Source organism: Apus apus, chromosome 20 (genome assembly GCF_020740795.1).
Source record: "Apus apus isolate bApuApu2 chromosome 20, bApuApu2.pri.cur, whole genome shotgun sequence".
Lineage (NCBI taxonomy): Eukaryota > Metazoa > Chordata > Aves > Apodiformes > Apodidae > Apus > Apus apus.
This window is the reverse complement of record NC_067301.1, coordinates 5,432,440-5,449,926: the sequence shown is the minus strand read 5'-3', so window position 1 is coordinate 5,449,926 and position 17,487 is coordinate 5,432,440. Positions and strand designations below refer to the sequence as shown.

The 17,487-nt window shown below is 42.2% G+C and overlaps 1 protein-coding gene across 7 annotated transcripts in view; it reads left to right on the top strand.

The window, feature by feature from the left end:
• Nucleotides 1–7,681: 7,681 nt before the first annotated feature.
• Nucleotides 7,682–17,487, top strand: part of DHRS3 (dehydrogenase/reductase 3) — a 35,379-nt gene continuing 25,573 nt past the window's right edge. For 5 of the 7 annotated variants that reach the window (XR_007891384.1, XR_007891383.1, XR_007891382.1 and 2 more), the window contains exon 1: nt 7,682–8,643. Coding sequence is in view for 1 of the 7 variants with exons in the window: in XM_051637596.1 (XP_051493556.1) it covers nt 8,449–8,643 (195 nt within the window). In the remaining 6 variants the exon portion in view is untranslated. Of the gene's footprint in view, nt 8,644–8,784; nt 8,872–9,103; nt 9,293–17,487 lie in introns of those variants that run through there. The other 2 variants (XM_051637597.1, XM_051637598.1) reach the window with 2 other exon arrangements.

Genomic DNA, 17,487 nt, shown 5'->3' with positions numbered 1-17,487 from the left:
TTTTCTTTGGTGGGAATAATTGATTAGTGAACTGTTTGATGTGCTTCTGTCCAGTACTTATATCCTCCAGACTGACTCAACAGAGGAGTAATTTGCATACCAAAATTCCTCCACCCTCCTACTGATAAGGCTGCCAGGTGCTGGAAGCAGACACACATCCAACTGTGACAACTTTATTTAGCACGGTCAAAGTTCATATGTTGAAGACTCACATCCAGGAAATGTCAGTATTATCACAGAATCTTACGGGTTGGAAGGGGCCCCCAATGATCATCGTGTCCAACCCCCCCTACCAGAGCAGGGTCACCCAGAGCGCATCACACAGGAACGTGTCCAGGTGGGTCTGAATGTCTCCAGAGAAGGAGACTCCACAAACTCTCTGGGCAACCTGTCCCAGGGCTCTGTCACTCTCACAGGAAGGAAGTTTTTTCTGATGTTTACATGGAACCTCCTGTGTTTCAGTTTGCACCCACTGCCCCTTGTCCCATCACTGGACATCACTGAACAAAGCCTGGCTCCATCCTCCAGACACTTACCCTTAACGTATTTGTAAACATTGATGAGGTCACCCCTCAGTCTCCTCTTCTCCAAGCTCAAGAGACCCAGCTCCCTCAGCCTTTCCTCATCAGGGAGATGTTCCACTCCCTTCATCATCTTTGTGGCTCTGCCCTGGACTCTTTCAAGCAGTTCCCTGTCCTACTTGAACTGAGGGGCCCAGAACTGGACACAATACTCCAGATGTGGCCTCACCAAGGCAGAATAGAGGGGGAGGAGAACCTCCCTTGACCTACTAACCACCCCCTTTCTAACCCATCCCAGGATGCCATTGGCCTTCTTGGCTACAAGGGCACATTGCTGGCTCATGGTCATCCTCCTGTCCACCAGGACCCCCAGGTCCCTTTCTCCTACCCTGCTCTCCAGAAGGTCAGCCCCCAACCTGTACTGGTACATGGGGTTGTTCTTCCCCAGATGCAAGACTCTACACTTGGCCCTTGTTGAATTTCATCAATTTCCTCCCCACCCAACTCTCCAGCCTGTCCAGGTCTTGCTGAATGGCAGCACAGCCTTCTGGTGTGTCAGCCACTCCTCCCAGTTTAGTGTCATCAGCAAACTTGCTGAGGGCACACCCTGTTCCCTCATCCAGGTCATTGATGAAAATATTGAATAGTACTGGTCCCAGTACCAACCCCTGAGGGACCCCACTGGTCACAGACCTCCCAACTAGATTTTGTCCCATTGACCACAACTCTCTGACTTCTTCCTTTCAACCAGTTCATGATCCACCTCACTTGACTTCTTGGCTTTTTGGCTAAGATGAAGTGTAGTATCAAGTGTAGTGTATTTTGCATATTCTTAAATTGCAAGTGAACTTTATTTTTTATCTGGTTTAATTGTATTCTGCTTTATGGGCCTGAGAAGATACGTGTGGTTTTTTGCAAGTGTACTAGTTAGTGTAAAGGTAGTTCTCCACTGAAGAGCCCATGGAATACTGCCAATGCTGCCCTCCAGTCTCCATGTTCAGGAACTGTAATGGTTTTCTCTTTGAATAAGGCTGAAGTATGACCTAAGACTTTTTGCTTAGTGCTGATCTTTTTTCCCCTGCTGTACTGCTGGCCAGAACACCTAGAACAGACATTACAAAGTATATCTAAAGGAATTCTGCTTTTAGAGATTCATACAGAGCTATCAGTTATGTGGAAGCTCCTCACCAGAGTGTGCACCAAGGGGCTCTGGGGTCACCAGTTATTCAGTGAGATCCAAGAAAAACTTCCCTGTGACTTGGAGAACTTTGGTCCTAACCCTCTGTTCTGATTGATTCTAAAGGATTTTGATGCCTTTACAACTTCATAGTTTGCTATTTTTTTGCCAAGACAACTCTGCATTATCCTTTGTTATAATTTAGGCTGGGATTAGCCCACGTCTGGCCAAATGCTTGTGCCAATAGAGGTGATGATGGCGAAGGAAGAGTGACCAAGTGCAAATCCATGTGTTTCTATCCACCATGTGACTGGACAAAACTTGTTTGGGTAAAAGTAGAAAGTGAACAAACATCAGATCAGCTTGACATAATCAGTACAACCTATGCTTATCCTCTGAACACTCTGAAATATTTCTTTATCCCCACTAATCTCCCACATATTCCATTTTAAAGCCCCTATAAAAGCTTGTAATCGTGGTCATAGGAGGGAAATACTCCTTTTTATGAGCCATGAGATTCTGCATTGGCTAACAAACCTGCAGTAGTATTCCCTCAGAAAGTGGGATCGTGCCTAAAAAAAAAGGTGAGTCCTTTCTAGCTTTTCTTATACCCTGAAAAGAAGCAGATAAAAGAGATTTGTTTAGAAAAATTCCATTTATGCAGAATATGCATTCCCAGAAGGAGCAAGAAACTTTACTGTGAATTAGACAATGGGGTAAATAAATACTTAGCTGTGTGGAATGAGAGTAAACAAATTGAGTCATAAGGGATAAAGTACCGGATGGAAATCCAGGTCAGTTATAACATGGAACTGTCATCTTAGCTTAGCAGGTCTGGAATTCATTATCATAGCAGACATCTTTCCAGTATTGACTCAAATTATTTGACTAAGCTGGGCAGTAAGTGATATTTTCAATCACTGTGAGGTGCTAGACACTTAACTGAGCACTTCCACCTTCTTACTCCATCTAGAACTGTGAGGGTACACTAACTTGAATTATTTAAAAAAAAAACCAAACCCACAATATAAATTAAAGCTACAGTTAAGACTACTTTTATATTCTGAGAAGAAATATCTAGGTTGGGGTTTAATGAATGTCACTAATCCATCCTAAAATTAATAGGTTTTAAGTTCTGAACATCCCCATATAAACATACTTTTAAATATGACAAGTGAAAGTCAAAAGACATTTCTTCTTTCTTAATTTTTAACTCTCTTTGTGGTGGATTTAAACACCCACTGATACTATCATCTGAGGAGGTACTGGAATATGCAGATTTCATAAAAGTGGAATGTCAAAATACCTGTTACCTTCTGCCAAATCACTCAGGAGCTTTTTTTCATCAGTACTGGACAAAGTGTAATTGGGGGGCAGGACGAGTGTTCTGAGAAAGCATCTCTGGCAATTTCTGTTACAAATCAGCTGCTAGAAAACATCTGGATTTATGCATGCTACTGTTATAATGGATCTTTCTTCCTCCAAAGAAGTAGCTGATCTCACTGCCCTGTGCCATTGTGCATATCAGGAAAGATCAAATACCTTGTAAAAAGGCAGCAGTCCCCATAAATGAGTTAAAGGATCAGCTGGCCTCTGAGAGCCCTGTGTTGTTTACCCCATGTACCATTTGCTCCACTGTCCTCCTCCAGAACTGCTTTCCCTTAAATAGATTAGTGATACCAGTTTGTTGGGAAAATGGCAGTGGTTCAGCAAGAATGAGCAAACTGACTTTCTACTAACAAAAAGTAAAATTCCAGAGTGAAGAGATCAGTACCTGCCCCATCTCTTCCCCTCAGGATGGAATGAGTGACAGTGAGTGGGGTAATATCAGGCTGGTGACCAGTCACCAGTGGGGTCCCACAGGGCTCCATCCTAGGCCCAGTCCTCACAACACGTTAATCAATGATTTGGACACAGGATTCAAAGGAATTCTAAGCAAGTTTGCTGGTGATACAAAACTGGGAGGAGCTGTCGACTCCCTCAAGGGTGGGCAGGCCTTGCAGAGACCTGGACAAGTTAGAGGAGAGATGGGCAGTCACCAACCACATGAAGTTTAACAAGGGCAAGTGCCAGATTCTGCACCTGGGACAGGGCAACCCTTGCTCAGACCATCATCAAAAAAGTTGTGGGTTCTGACTGAATGAAGAGCCCAGAATCCTTCTGCCCATTCTCTTAGCTCAGTTGAATCTCTTCAGAGATCTCATTCCCCCACCTCCATTCATACACCTGAAGCTGATCTATCCCTGCCTTTCAAACAAAATTCTGCCTTTGGCAGCAGCATTCTTCTCCTAACATTCCTCCTCTTTTTGGCTTCCGTTCTAGAATTGTCAAGTTTCAAGAAGCTTATGACAATGAGAGACCTTGAATTATTTCACCTCTGTCTGTACCAGTGAACCATTAGCTCTGAAAAGAAATTGTAGCTGCATGTAATGAACTGTCTTAAAAAGATGTTGTTAGAAAGGATTCAGGGAACATTTTATCCAGCTATTTTCTCCTAGGCTAATTTACAAGCTTCCAGTGGAAGCTTGTTACAGGCATTAGCCTCCTGTTCTTTTTTTTTGACAAAATCTGTATCACGTTGGTTCAGTAAGATTTCAGTTCAGAGTCTTGAAACAATAAGCTTTTGTCATTTTGAAGGCCTTACGGACTTAATTCTTCAGCCTCCCTAGTTCCTTGTGTGTCTTAGAAGTTTTGTCAGGCCTGAGGAATTAGTCAGAAGCAACAGTAAATACTGAGTGGCGTAGAAGTGAGGTAAATGTATTAAAGAGAATGTAAGATGAGTCAATCAGTTGAGCACAATGTAGTCACTCTGTTCCTGTTTACATGTGGTATTTTTTCACTGTTCTCTCTTCCAATATGGAGAAGCAGGTGAACAGAAGGAGACAGATTTGACTCTAATCAAAGACAGGCAAGCAATTGAAAGAAATACCACATTCTTGATGTTGTATCCCTTTCTCTGAATCCCAGGTAGCACCTACATGCACTTTGGAAACTCTGCACTTCTGCTTATAAAGACCATTATTTTTAGAAGTATGGAATCTAGAAAGGGATGTCATCTAGAATTTAGAGCTCCTCAGTAAAATGTTTGCTGTATCTTATTCATTATACTGATTTGCTGTGAGACCCTAGGAAAGCAGAGACATCCAAATGGAGCTTTTCACACAAGGGAGGACACGAACTGTTTTGTGTCAAGGCTGGAAATTAAACAGAAACCTGGTCCCTTTGAGCTTAGTCTGTGGCAAAATTCCCCTTACAAGGCAACAGTATCAGACTCTTAATACTTAATAGCATATAGAAGGACAGTGTGAAATCATAGAACCACTGGGACAGATTTCAAATGGAAAATGTGAACTCAAGGGAAGAATGAAATCAAGAAGCACAAAAATGTAGCTCTTGATTTATCCAAATCTGACAGCAGTACTTCATGTAACAAAAACCAGATCAGCTTGGCAAAAGGTTTTCCTTTTTTAAAGGAGGTTTAGTTTTAATCTCTGATTCTGATAGATGGTCCATGGTCAAGAACCCTGCACTGCTGTAAAAAACTGGTATTAGTTGACACCCCAGCAACAGAGACTTTCCATTGTGTAAGAGCACTGTTCTGTGTTGCCAGCTTTTTCACATCTGCTTACCAGTGTTCTGTATAAGTTTGGTAGCAACTTTGTACATAAACAAATAAACCAAAAATTACAATGAATGAAAAAAACAAAACAAAATACAAAACCCACCTCTGTTACATTTTAGAATCTTATGCAAGCTGGAAACAGATACATTAAATCAATATGAAAAAGATTATTCCATTCCCACCAGCTTCAAAGACCTGCAAATTCTTTAAATTAATAATTAATTTTGGTTTTAATCTGAACAGGTTAACAGTGTAATGTTGTTGACTTTCTATTTAAAATGTGTCCCTGGTGATTTATGCATAAAGAGATTGAACTCAGGAATAAAAAAATCAAATTTACTTTTATTAACTTCATATCCCTTCATTTTTAACACTGTTCCTTATTTCCATACCAGAAAGTTGTTATATTTGTTACCAGTCCAGACATTGAGTCATTCTTGTTTAAACCAGACACTAGACTCTCTGAGTTAATTTCTGTCTCCCCTTCAGAGTTTTTGGACTGAGAGGAAAATTGGAATGCCAGGTGCCTCCCTGAGCTCCGTTTTTAAAGGTATTACTGTAAAAACACACAGAGGTGCTAAATGCTGCCAAGCAGCAATGGAAATTCTCTGAGCTCCAGTTATTTCAGATGCAGCTCCAGCTCAGTTAGGGAATACCACCTGATTCTGACAGTATATACAGACTTCAACTTTCCTGTTAGAATGCTTCATCTCCTTCTCTCCAAAAACCTCTCTCCTGACACTTTATGATGGTGGGGTTATAGTCACAGGGCATATTTCAATTGAAGAAACCTGGCATTTAAAGGTAAAAGCTCTGCAAGTTTCTGTCTACGTTGTATTTCCTTTTTTTCCTGACAACTTTGCAGAACTTTTAACAGAGCTGAAATGATATATTGTTCATATTTTGTGTTTAAAAACCAACTCTGTGTGATACAGGTTTTAAATGAGGTTGGCACCAGAAACTCGGTTGCTCTTCTTTTTTGCAAACAAATAACCCCAGGACACGTTGTTAGTTACCTTATGGCCACTTTGAACACCCCCTGTTTTCAAAAATAGCTGTTTGATTCCACATCATAAAATTCACTTTATTTTTAAAGGGATTCAGCTTCCTAAGTCACTTGTATTGGCTGTAATATAACCTGGCTACCTATGTTTAGATGCATAGACTTAGATACTTCCTTTGCAGTGGTGCTTTAGAGATGTGAAGAAGTTGGAGGTCTTTCAAATTTGTCATTTTTCAGTAATTCTAGTTTTTACCACTAGATGGCTTCCCAGGATAGTGGATATAGATTCAGACCTCCTGAATTAACATGTGGGATTGGATTCATTTTGGCACGTTCTTTATGATACATGCAGTCATGAAAAGGAAGTTCTTTCCAGCTCAACTGTGAAGACACCAGTGTGAGGTTTGAAACCATTGAGCATCTTTTGACGTCCTCAAGGCTTTGCATCTTATTTCTGACTGCTGCCACAGCTACTAGCTGTGCATGAACAGCTCTCAGTTCAAATGTGCACTTAGATCCTCCTCAGAAATGCTTAATCAGTACAACTGAAAACATAACTTACCTGCCTAATGCTTAACAGTGTAAACAACCAAGTCAGGGGACTTAGCTGCAACACACTTTGCCCTTCCTTCTGTTACAACACAGTTTAAAGTGCTGTGGAGACCTTCTTGTGTTGCAACTATGCCCTCATAACCAGACAAATAAGTCATAGAGGAGAGAAAAAAAACAACAAACCACCACCACCCTTAGTTGTGAGAATGTGAGTCTCCTCCTTCAGTCAGAGCCTGCCTTTTCTATCACCCCACTACTAAATCACCAGTTTTCAGCAATGCAAGGAGAAAATACACGAGTTGTCACGTTGTCCACAAAAACACTGCTCCACGGGTAAGAGCTGTTGATGCGATCAAGCTCGGCTTGACTCAGCCAAGGGCTGAGAGAACTTCTCCCATCGCCACCAGCTTCTCCTGGGCAAGCAGGGATGGCTCCCTTGAACTCAGCCTTAACCCTGACCGTTCCTGGAACTGCTTTTTCCCTGCGCTCAGGTCAGCCCCAGCACCTCCCTGCTGGCGGGGGAGGTGGGGAGGAGGCAGGGGCTGCCCGGCCGGCTCGGAGCGCTGCAGCCGCAGCTGCGAGCCCAGCGTGGCACGCTGCAAGCCCCGGCTTGCTCGCCGCAACCCAGGAGCGAGCCAAGGGCTCAGCCTGCCGGCATGTGTGAGTTTATGTGCGGTGAGATAGATAGCTCTGGGGGAGGGGAGAGCAAAGCCAGCCACTCACAGAAACAGTAGTGAAATCTCCCCGACACTTTAACTGTCAATCAGGCTTAATGGGGTATAAAAACTCCCCAGCGCCGCGGCTGTGATAGGCAGAGAGAGCAATAGGGAGAAATGAGTAAGAGCTGAAATAGTGTACGGCATAATTCCTGCTCTGTGATCATAGATACTCTAAGTGAAAAAACCAGGAGAGGGGGCAGAGAGAGAGAGGCGGTTATCAGCTCAACCTTTGCAACCGGCTCAGGACATCTATAGATATTTATAGATGTTAAAACAAAAACAACAACCTTGACCTGAATAGAGCCTTTCTTAAAAAGAAGGTCCTGGCAATTCTGTCTTATTTAAGCAATTTCCTGAGTCTAAGAATAGAAATGAGTTGCCTGGAAGGCACTGCAGGCTGAAATTTGGAGACAGGCTGCTTTATTTTATTTTTCCAAGCATAAAACCTTCCATTTGGATACTGGATTTTTATGTCGGTCTTTGAAGAGGAGGGATATATGGTTACTTTTAATTTTACTTTTTTTTTCTCTCTCTTAATTTTTAAAAAACTGTACTCCAGTTAAAAAGCAAGGAAACCATTTTACCTGCATGTGACAATCCCAGAGGACACCGATCAAGAAACAGGGGAGTGACTTGGTCTTCTGCACTGCTTTGCTCCTAACCCAAATTTTTTAGGGGGAGAGAAGGATTTTTTCCAGCCCAAGAATCTCTTGCCCCCAAGTTTTGGAAGGGGGCTGAAGACTTGTCACCCAGCTGGGGGTGCATGAAGGGCATTGGTTTTCTTTCTCCGTTAACTTGGTTTTGTGAAGGATTGGAAGATAATTTTGCCTTCCTGACTTGCCTGGAACAAGAGGATGATTTGGAAGTGGCTGGGCGCTCTGCTGCTTTTCCCCGTGCAGATGGTGTATCTGGTGGTGAAAGCTGCCGTGTGCATGGTGCTGCCGCCCAAGCTCCGCGACCTGTCCGGGGACAACGTGCTCATCACCGGCGGGGGCAGAGGCATCGGCCGCCATCTGGCCAGGGAGTTTGCCAGACGAGGAGCCAGGAAGGTGAGCACCGGCATGACGGGGAGGGAGGGAGGAAAGAAGCTCCCACCTGCTGCTCCCCTGGGCAGTCCTTCATCTGGGAGACTTAAAAAAGCCTTTTCCCTCACCTCTCTACTCATTTTGCAAAACCCTGGCGTGCTGAGCCGTGGCGGTGACTTACGTTTCAGAAGTTGCCCACTCCTCCTTTCCCTGCCTCCTGCCTCTCCCCGTCTCATCTAAGAAAACGCGAAGGTGAGAAAAGGGCCCCTAGAGAGTTCTGCTCTGCTGACAAAGGAGAGGTTTTCGCTCCAGCCTAGGTTTCCTGCGGCAGGGAGAGGAGGGCTCTGTGATTCCCATGCGTTAAGCGAGTGCTCACTTGCAGTTCTGTTTACTAGGCAGCTTCCCGGCAGTCCCGGCTGCTGGGACCCTGCACAAACAGAGGGGGCAGCTGGCTGCCTTTCCTTAGGCACAGCCACGCGTGTCACCCGGAGGAGAGGGGCTTGGAAAAGGGGCACATGGTGCGTGCAGCAAGGCTCTCAGTCCAACATCACGCATTCTGTCGGGCCAGTGGGGAGGAGTTCTGATTCACCCCCACGGTTTTCCACTCACTTCATTTCTTGTGCTTTCTGAAGTCGCTTGTATTTTGCTTTTTGCCACCCAGAGCTGCTCAAAGGTAAGATGAATGGGATCCCAGCAAGGAAGAAAAGCACAACCCGAGTAGGAGCCGCGAGACTGTTTGCACGTTTCCTTTAGGAAAGAGGGAAAAGGAAAGAGGTTGAGAGACTGGTCTGTCTGCACAGCAGCCTAGAGACGCCAGTGTAGCTGGTGTGTCTGTTCCCTCGCTCGGCACTGGTGGTTTACCTTGAAACTGTGTTTCCGTAAATAGAAGTGTCTCCATATGCGTGAATCAATCAGGAATACAAAACGCACACGCCCTGAAACAAGGCTTGAGATTTTAAAGTTCCATCTCCCCCTTTATGGGTAGTGAAAGGGAGGAATTGTAAAATTAGACAGCTGTAGAAATATCTCCCCATGTGAGAGAGGATGAATGAGAATAAACAGAGGATAAAGAAGAAAATCCAGAATTGAGAGGATATTTAAGGAAGAATTTGCATTTAGTTTTGGATAGTGTTGTGTCACTCGTTACACATGCATTACAGTTTTCTATGTGTGGTATAGAGCTATTCTGGCATCCAACTTTGAGGTGTAAAATATGTCAGCATTGAACTTTGATGTTTGTATATGCTTGTGTTTAAACATCATGGTGAGATTTACAAATTCTTGGAGACAGAGCAAACAAGTTGACTGACCTTTGGACCTAAGCAATTTGCTGAAAGTGTATTTATATTATCTCTTAGAACACCATGCTCCATTATTTATTTATTTAGTCAGGCTGGTTGCTATGCTAAGCTCTGGTATTAAAGCACCACCATTCTTACAGCTAATTCAAGAGCTACTGAGCTGCATGCAGTTCAGCTGGAAACTCATCAGTGGCAGTCAGCACTAATGAACCAGGTGACATGGGCCAAAAGGAGAGGGAGCTGAGGCTGAAATTACTGTAAACATATAGAGACTGTAGTTCATTTATATGTCTTATCTATGAAATCTTGATGGATCTTAGAAGAAAAGAATAAATGAGAATAGTTGTTGGGAACATTTCTACTTGTCTCATGATGTTATGAACTGCTTTGTGGATGCTAGTTACTGTTTAGAATGTTGAGGGTTTTGCCTTCTGGGTTTTTTTTCATGTCTGTCATCAAGGTGTTTAAATTTTTGCTTTTACTGAATTTGAAGCAGATTCTCCTTTCAGTTGGATCATGGCTATCCAGAAAGTCAGATATGGCACCAGCAAGTTTTGATCCTCTCTGGTAGTGGCACTGTCTTTCTGCCTTTGGCAGATGTGTCTTTGGCACAGCTTCCATGCAACACAGAAGTCAGCTTATCCTTTCCTTTCTTAACGTTTCAAGGTAGTTGCACCTCAATGTGGTAGCTTCCATTCCCTTTGCTCTGAGATTTCATTTCTTTCCTGCCTCTGTGCTCAGCCCTTCCTGAGAATTTGATGCAGTTTCCATGCAGAATGCAAGACCTCTGTTTGGCTCAACTCTTTGATTTTATGCTTTGCCTTAGACAACCAAAAAGAAATGTCAGTGACTTCCAACAAGGCTTGTGAAAATTGACTATTCCATTTTTCTCTTGTCTTCTTATGCAGTTAGTTGTTTTCCAATTACATGCAAAGCTTGAATTATGGCTCATAATTCATAATTTGTAACAGATTCTGATTATTAGATGGGGTAGTGCCAACAGGCCAAGTTTAGAGAAACACTTCAACCAAAGGTGTGACATCCTGAGGCCAAGCAGGGTGTTACACAGAGGTGGTTGGAAACAGGAACATAGAGATCCAGGTTCTGACCATGGGTGTGCAGGAGGTCTCCAAAAAGTCACCACAGCGCTTGCGCACCCAGACATAGTGGCGGGGTTTTGGAGGTAGGCGGCGACATATAACCATATTTTTGAGATTAGAGTCTTCTGAAAGAGCCTCTTAGCATATGAAATTTCCTCTGATAATTTGACTGGATTGGATTTCACCTCACACTCTGTCTTTATTTGCAAAGGCTGGTTTCGTTAATCACAAATAAGATGCAACTGAGCAGTTTTGACCGAAGACGACAGTTGTGTCTCACTAAGTTTACAGATTGTCACATCTGCAACTTTTTGTGCTGTAAAATTTGATCTTTCATTTAAGGCTATGAAAAGGGCAAGAAAAAGAAATTTTAAAAAAGGACTTACACAAATGGAAATACAGTGTCTTCTGCTTGATACATGAGCATGGAGACTGAAGTTCTCAGTCCAACAGAATGGAAGGCTCTTGGCCATGATCATGTAAATCCATCCCGATTCCCCTTCTCTGCACCCATTCTTTTAAGTCCATTATTCTGCCCACTCTCCCTCAAATGTGACTTGACAGATAAATGTCTAGGAGACATGTCCTTCTAAGGTGATGTTTCTTTTCTCATGGTTGTTTATTGGCCTCTGATGAAATGGTCAAGAAAGGGACAAAGTGGTATCACTTGAATTTTCAGAACTGTGTGTCTTCCAGATTTTTCAATTAAGACTACCACCAGTTTTTAGGCAAAATGAGACTTAAATCATTAGATCATCACTGTTCTGATGTCTACTAAGAGGTCAAAGGATCCATACCACATTTTTCCTTTTGGGTAGAAGTTTTCAAAAGCTACTTGGTCATGGGAGGCACTGAGTATTTAAATGCTTCCTGTAGCACTTCTGGAAATAAACACAAGCCTGTAAATCTGCTGTATGCAGGGACAGAGTGGATTACGGATAACAGAGGACATTTTAGTATTACTATGAAGGATGAGTAGCATTGAGTTTTCTCCAGAAGTTCTCAAGTATTGTAATTCAGCTTTCATGCTATTCCCCAGGGATGTGTCCAGATTCAGAAGTGCTGGCTGAGGAGTTATTTGGCTGTGGCTGAATTGCTGGAGAAATGTACTTTTTTGCTTTTGGCTTCTTTTTGGTTGCTTGCAAGACTCAGAATTTTCACTGTTGTTGCCTTTAGCTGTTGAGAATTTTGACTACCCCTTGAAAATATTTGAGCAACAGAGCATCACCTCTGCCTCAGTCTCACACACTGGTAGCTTTGTTAAGGCTCTTAGCTTTTGATATTCTGTGGTTAACCAAAACAGCAGAGTGTATCTGTGTTAATGAAAAAGGAGAAGGAGACATTTTTATGAGTTTATGATTTAATGCCTATGAAATAAAAGTCCACTTCCAAGGCGTTATGGTGTTTTGCAAAGAACATACTGTATAGTTGAGTTAATGTTGGGAAGACTGGCCCCTTTGAACAGTATTTCTTGTGTGGAAGAACAACCCTCTACAGATGTGAGTAGCCAGGGGGATGCAGGGGCTGAATGGGTTCATTCATTGGTGGTTAGAGTTGGAAAATGCTTCTGGTTTCCTCTAAGCCATTTGCTTTTCCAACAGCATTTTGTATTACAGTGTCCTTGCCAAAGAGTTGTCAGCCCTGGTTTTGATGATCTCCACTAATGAAGTTTTGATGCATATGTCTTTTGTATGTCATTTGTATGTCTTGCCCTTTGTCGGGTTTTCTTTTAGGGCATTCCCTTGACATCTAAAAATTATCCTTGTAATTTTAATTAACTTTGTTCACAGATTATTTAATCCGAGGTCTAATTGAACAGGAAAGAGGTACTTGGGTTTTAGGCATTCTGGATTATTAAATGTCCCCAAAACCTAAAAAAAAGTAATTGGAAAATATAAAATTAGAGGACAGAAAGAGATTCCCCAACTCTAGTGTGTATTTTCTTATGCAAGGTTATGTGACAGTGACACTGGAAGAGTTTCTTAGGCCTTTCCTTTTGGGAGACTGGTTAAAAGCCGTTGGTTTTCACTAGATGCCATATTTACACTGAGAGCTCTGGGCTCAGAAATCATCAGTATACCTACAAGGGATCTCATACAGCAGTGCTTTTCCGTTGTTCCTCTGTGATCATTTCTGTGATCTCAGTTTCTTCCAAAGTAGGTATATTTTGTCCTCCTATTTTCCCTTTCTTTTTTTCTCTCCAGCTGTGAGGCAACTGTAGCTGTGGATGAATGAATGAATGAGAGGGGTGTTTTGTCTTGAGAGATGTCTCCAAAATACCAAATGGGCTAGGGACAGCCCTGGCCTAGTGTTACTGTGACAGTACTGCAGAGTTGAACAATTCCTATTAACCTTGTTGAGAGCTCTTCACATTCATCACTGTGCAAGAAATGACCTCATAAATGCACTGAAAGCTTCCTCCTTTCACTGGTTTGTCCTCTGGACATTCACTTCCTGCATTGCAGGAGACTCAAAGGGTTTGAATGCCTGTAGATGAGGTAAGCAGTCTGGAATATCAGGACAGACCAGAGCCCTTAGAGATGGCAAGGAGCTGGGATCACCAAGGAAAACAAGAAACGGAAGCTTCGCTCTTGCATGGAATGCACTGCTTGATAGCCATGACCTCGCTCTGTCAGCGCTGGAGTCTAGACTGTTATGTCTGCAAGTCTGCAGGGTCCTTCTCACAGGATGGCAACATGATGGGCAGCTGCAGAATACCACAAATGCAACCATACACTGATTATTTTAGGACAGTGAACAAAGATCCTGAAGGCAGTACTTGAAAATTTTTGCTTTCAAATTGATCAGAGATTTTTGTCATTTTGGTTTGTATTTTGGTTATGTCACTCTGACCTTATTCAGGCTACAAAAAAAAACAAACCCAAAACTGAAATCTCAACCTTCTTTCCTTTAGTTTCACATTTTCAAAGTCCAGACCTTAATATCTTCATTTAGGAGGAGACCTTGTCATTTGAGTGTGGTATCCTCTTTCAGTTCAGCTGCACTTGGGATGGTAATGAGAAGTCAGTGGAGGAAGGAGCATGGAGGAAGGGATGAGAGCTGTGCAAGCCTGCAGTGCTGCTGAACCCTGGAGCCAGTGTCCCTCAGTGTTCTATGGAATTCAACAAAACTGAAAAGCTCAGAGGAATTGCAAGGGCTTGTGAGCCTTGCATAATTGGAGAGCTTTAGCCGAGTGAGATTTTAGGCTAATAAATTCTATTTAGGATGAGAGCATTGCAGAGAGGTTATATAAAAAATTGTATCAGGTCTTAGAATTTAGGCTTACATTCCCAGTAATGGAAAATTTGGCAAGTTTTGAGTTTAATTTCTAGAATGGCATGTTCCTCCCACTTGATCTACATACACTGCGTCTGTAGTTCTATGAATATTTCACTTTGGTCTTTAAGAATCATGTTGACATGTTATTGCCCTGGTTTGTGTGAATTAGTATATACCTTTTAAACACTTCTTTAAAACATATACCAATGCTGTATGACAAAAGATTCACTGCATTGTGACTAGAATTAAATTAACACTAATCTCCTGAAGCGAGGGCAAAATACTGAGACTCAAAGTCATTCAGAGCTGTGATGTTTTTAAGGTTTAGGACAAAAGCTGTTAGTATCTCACCTGGATTCCAGTAAGAGTTCTTAATCTAAAATGTCTTCTATCATATTGGTCTTTCTCAAACATTCATCTCTGTTTTCACGTTCAGAACCTATAGAATATGCTTACTGATCTGATTTGGGAGTTAGCCCTTGCCTAAAGAAGAACCAGACATCAAATTCTTGACAGGAATGTTAATCTGCTAGGGAGCTCCACCCAGACAGGCTGTAGTGTTCCAAACCTGAAAGCATTGCTTTTGTCTTGTACAAAGGCATGTAATTTCTGATGAAGTGCCAGAGGACTGGGGAAGGGATGAGATAGCACACCTGAAGTGAACTCAGGGAGTCCTTCTGCTTACTGTCTGTCAGGTTTTAAATCCGCTGCTTCTGGGTCAGTCATCAGGAAGACATTTGTGTTCTGCAAGTAATAACCCATTTCTGCTGTGTGTCTTGCAACTCACTCTGAGTTCAGAACATGAATAGACCTGATCTGGCCACCCCAGAGGAGATTAGTTCTGATATGAGGAAAAGAGCTGATTTAAAATTACAGAATTTCAGAGCTGAGAGGAACTGGTTTTCCATAGAATATGATTAATCACCATGTACTGGTTTTTAACAGGAACGATGATTTAACATAATGAAATCATAAAGCCTTTAAAATTATATTTATCAAAGACATGGACTCAGTTCTGGTGTACTTTACCCAATGCAAATGCAGTATGTAAATGTACTGCACAAACAGATGTGGAGTTGGCCTGGTGTATAATAACTTTTAAAAGGCTCAGTGTAATATCTTTTCAGATTCCAGTACTAAGACTGTGCTGTCAAGAGAACATCCTGTCCACATCCTTGGATGCTTTTAATGTCCTGTGGAGATACCAGAATGACATAGAGTCCGTGTATCTCATGGATTTCTCTGCAGTAGTTTAGCAATGCAAATAAATGACTAGCCACTTGGAAAAGGCAGTCTGACACATCTCAAAATGAAAAGATACTGCCATCTAAAAAAAAAATTTTGCATTTTCTGTCTTGTAGATATTTTAGTATAATTACAATATTTACCGTAGTGCAAATACCAGGTTCTAGGTGATTAATCTCTCCTGTTGTCTCTGTGATTGAAACAAAACCACCATAGGAACAGAACAGTTCCAGGCATATTTTTAATGATGGCTCCTTTAATCTCCTTTAAATTTAAGCACTTAATCATGCAGCAAACTTTTAGAGCATGTCAGAACTTCCCAGTAACCAGAAGTATGTGAAAAGAATTGGGGAGTGAATGTTTTTCCATGTCATGCAAAGTAATACATTAATGGAGAACTTTTGCTAAACTATGAGAGCATAGATTTGCTTGAGTCACTTTATGGTCTCTAGAAAGGCTTTCTATAAAGATTATATACTGACAGCAACTTTATTTAATGGCTTCCTGTTGGCAGCTCACGTCCTTGTTGATTGAATTTAAGGCTGGGCAGAAGAACCCTTGTTTCAAGTCCCAGGCTTAGATGGCATTAAGCCTGTCATGTGTGCTAGTGCCAAGGGCTGCAGTTTGAATAACATGCTGAATAAGTGTCTCTGGTTGGCAAGCAGGGCCAGAATTTATCAGCTATCAGATCTGCTGGTGTCTGTGAAGCAGCATTCTGGCTGGAGTTGGTTTAGCTTATAATTTAGAACATTCCTGCCTTTTGTTACTGAGTATGTTGTAAAGAGAATAAGTAATGTTAACAAGAAGTGGAACTTGCAGAGTAACAGGGTTGTCATCTCACATCAGGGTACAGTGATGTCATGTGAAAGTATTGTCCCAGAGATACTGTGCTGTGTTGCCACACCAAAATGTGCTGTGTTGGCACACCAAAATCCAGCACTGATTGAAGTGCTGACGGACTGGCATCAAGACAGTTTAATGAGGCTTCCCACAAAGTGTAAGGGCTGTGTCAATGCTGTAGGAAATCTTGAAGTAAGTTTTCAAGATGAGGTTATATATTAATGTCATTGCAGTGCCTTAGAAACCACTCATGCACCAGAAATTATTCAGCCTAAAGATGTTAAATGTGCTGCATGAGGACAACAGAAAAAGACCATGCCTATCCCAGGGTTTACAGTGTAGATCTAAGCCAAAAGGCAACAGCTGAATACCACCAACACAAGTGATTTTGGCACCACTCCAGTGAGACACTGGAACAAGTTGCCCAGGGAAGCTGTGCAAATCTCATCCCTGGAAATGTTCGAGGGCAGGTTGGATGAGGCTAAAGAGCTTTTGGGAATGTTTACAAAGGTGTGGATGGTGTGGAAGAAAACACACCATCCATGTTTGAAAAATACATGCTGGGAGGTGAAGGTTGTAGTAGGAGCCCTGGTGGTAAATGAAAGGTCACCAGTAACATGGGGATCAGGGCCACGGAAGTGAACACACAAGCTGAGATCTGGAAGGTTTGAAGAGGACTGAAAAGGATAAATCTTAAGGCCAGGGAACAACACCCTCAGAGCTGACCATTGAGAAAGGCAGGAACACAAAGCAGAAATTATTGGAGAGATCATTTTAGCTGGGCCTAGACTCTATTCTTCAAAGCATCATGTCAAAGTGCTGAAGAGTCAAACGAGTCAGACCCAGGCCCTGCCAGATCCATTGGCTGATAACACTGACGCCAGCAGAAAAGGGTCAAATACATGTTGTTTGACCTTTATCCCAGTGGGGATTAAATTGATTCTAATTAATAGACTTGGGAATAGATGGGTGCCTTGGCAGAGTTTGTAACTAATTTAAATTGTTCATCCTATTAGCTTAGCCATAAACTATGCATAATTACAAAAGGATTTTGTGGACAAGCCACCCTTATGTTACCACCTTCTTAATTACAATTTATTGAA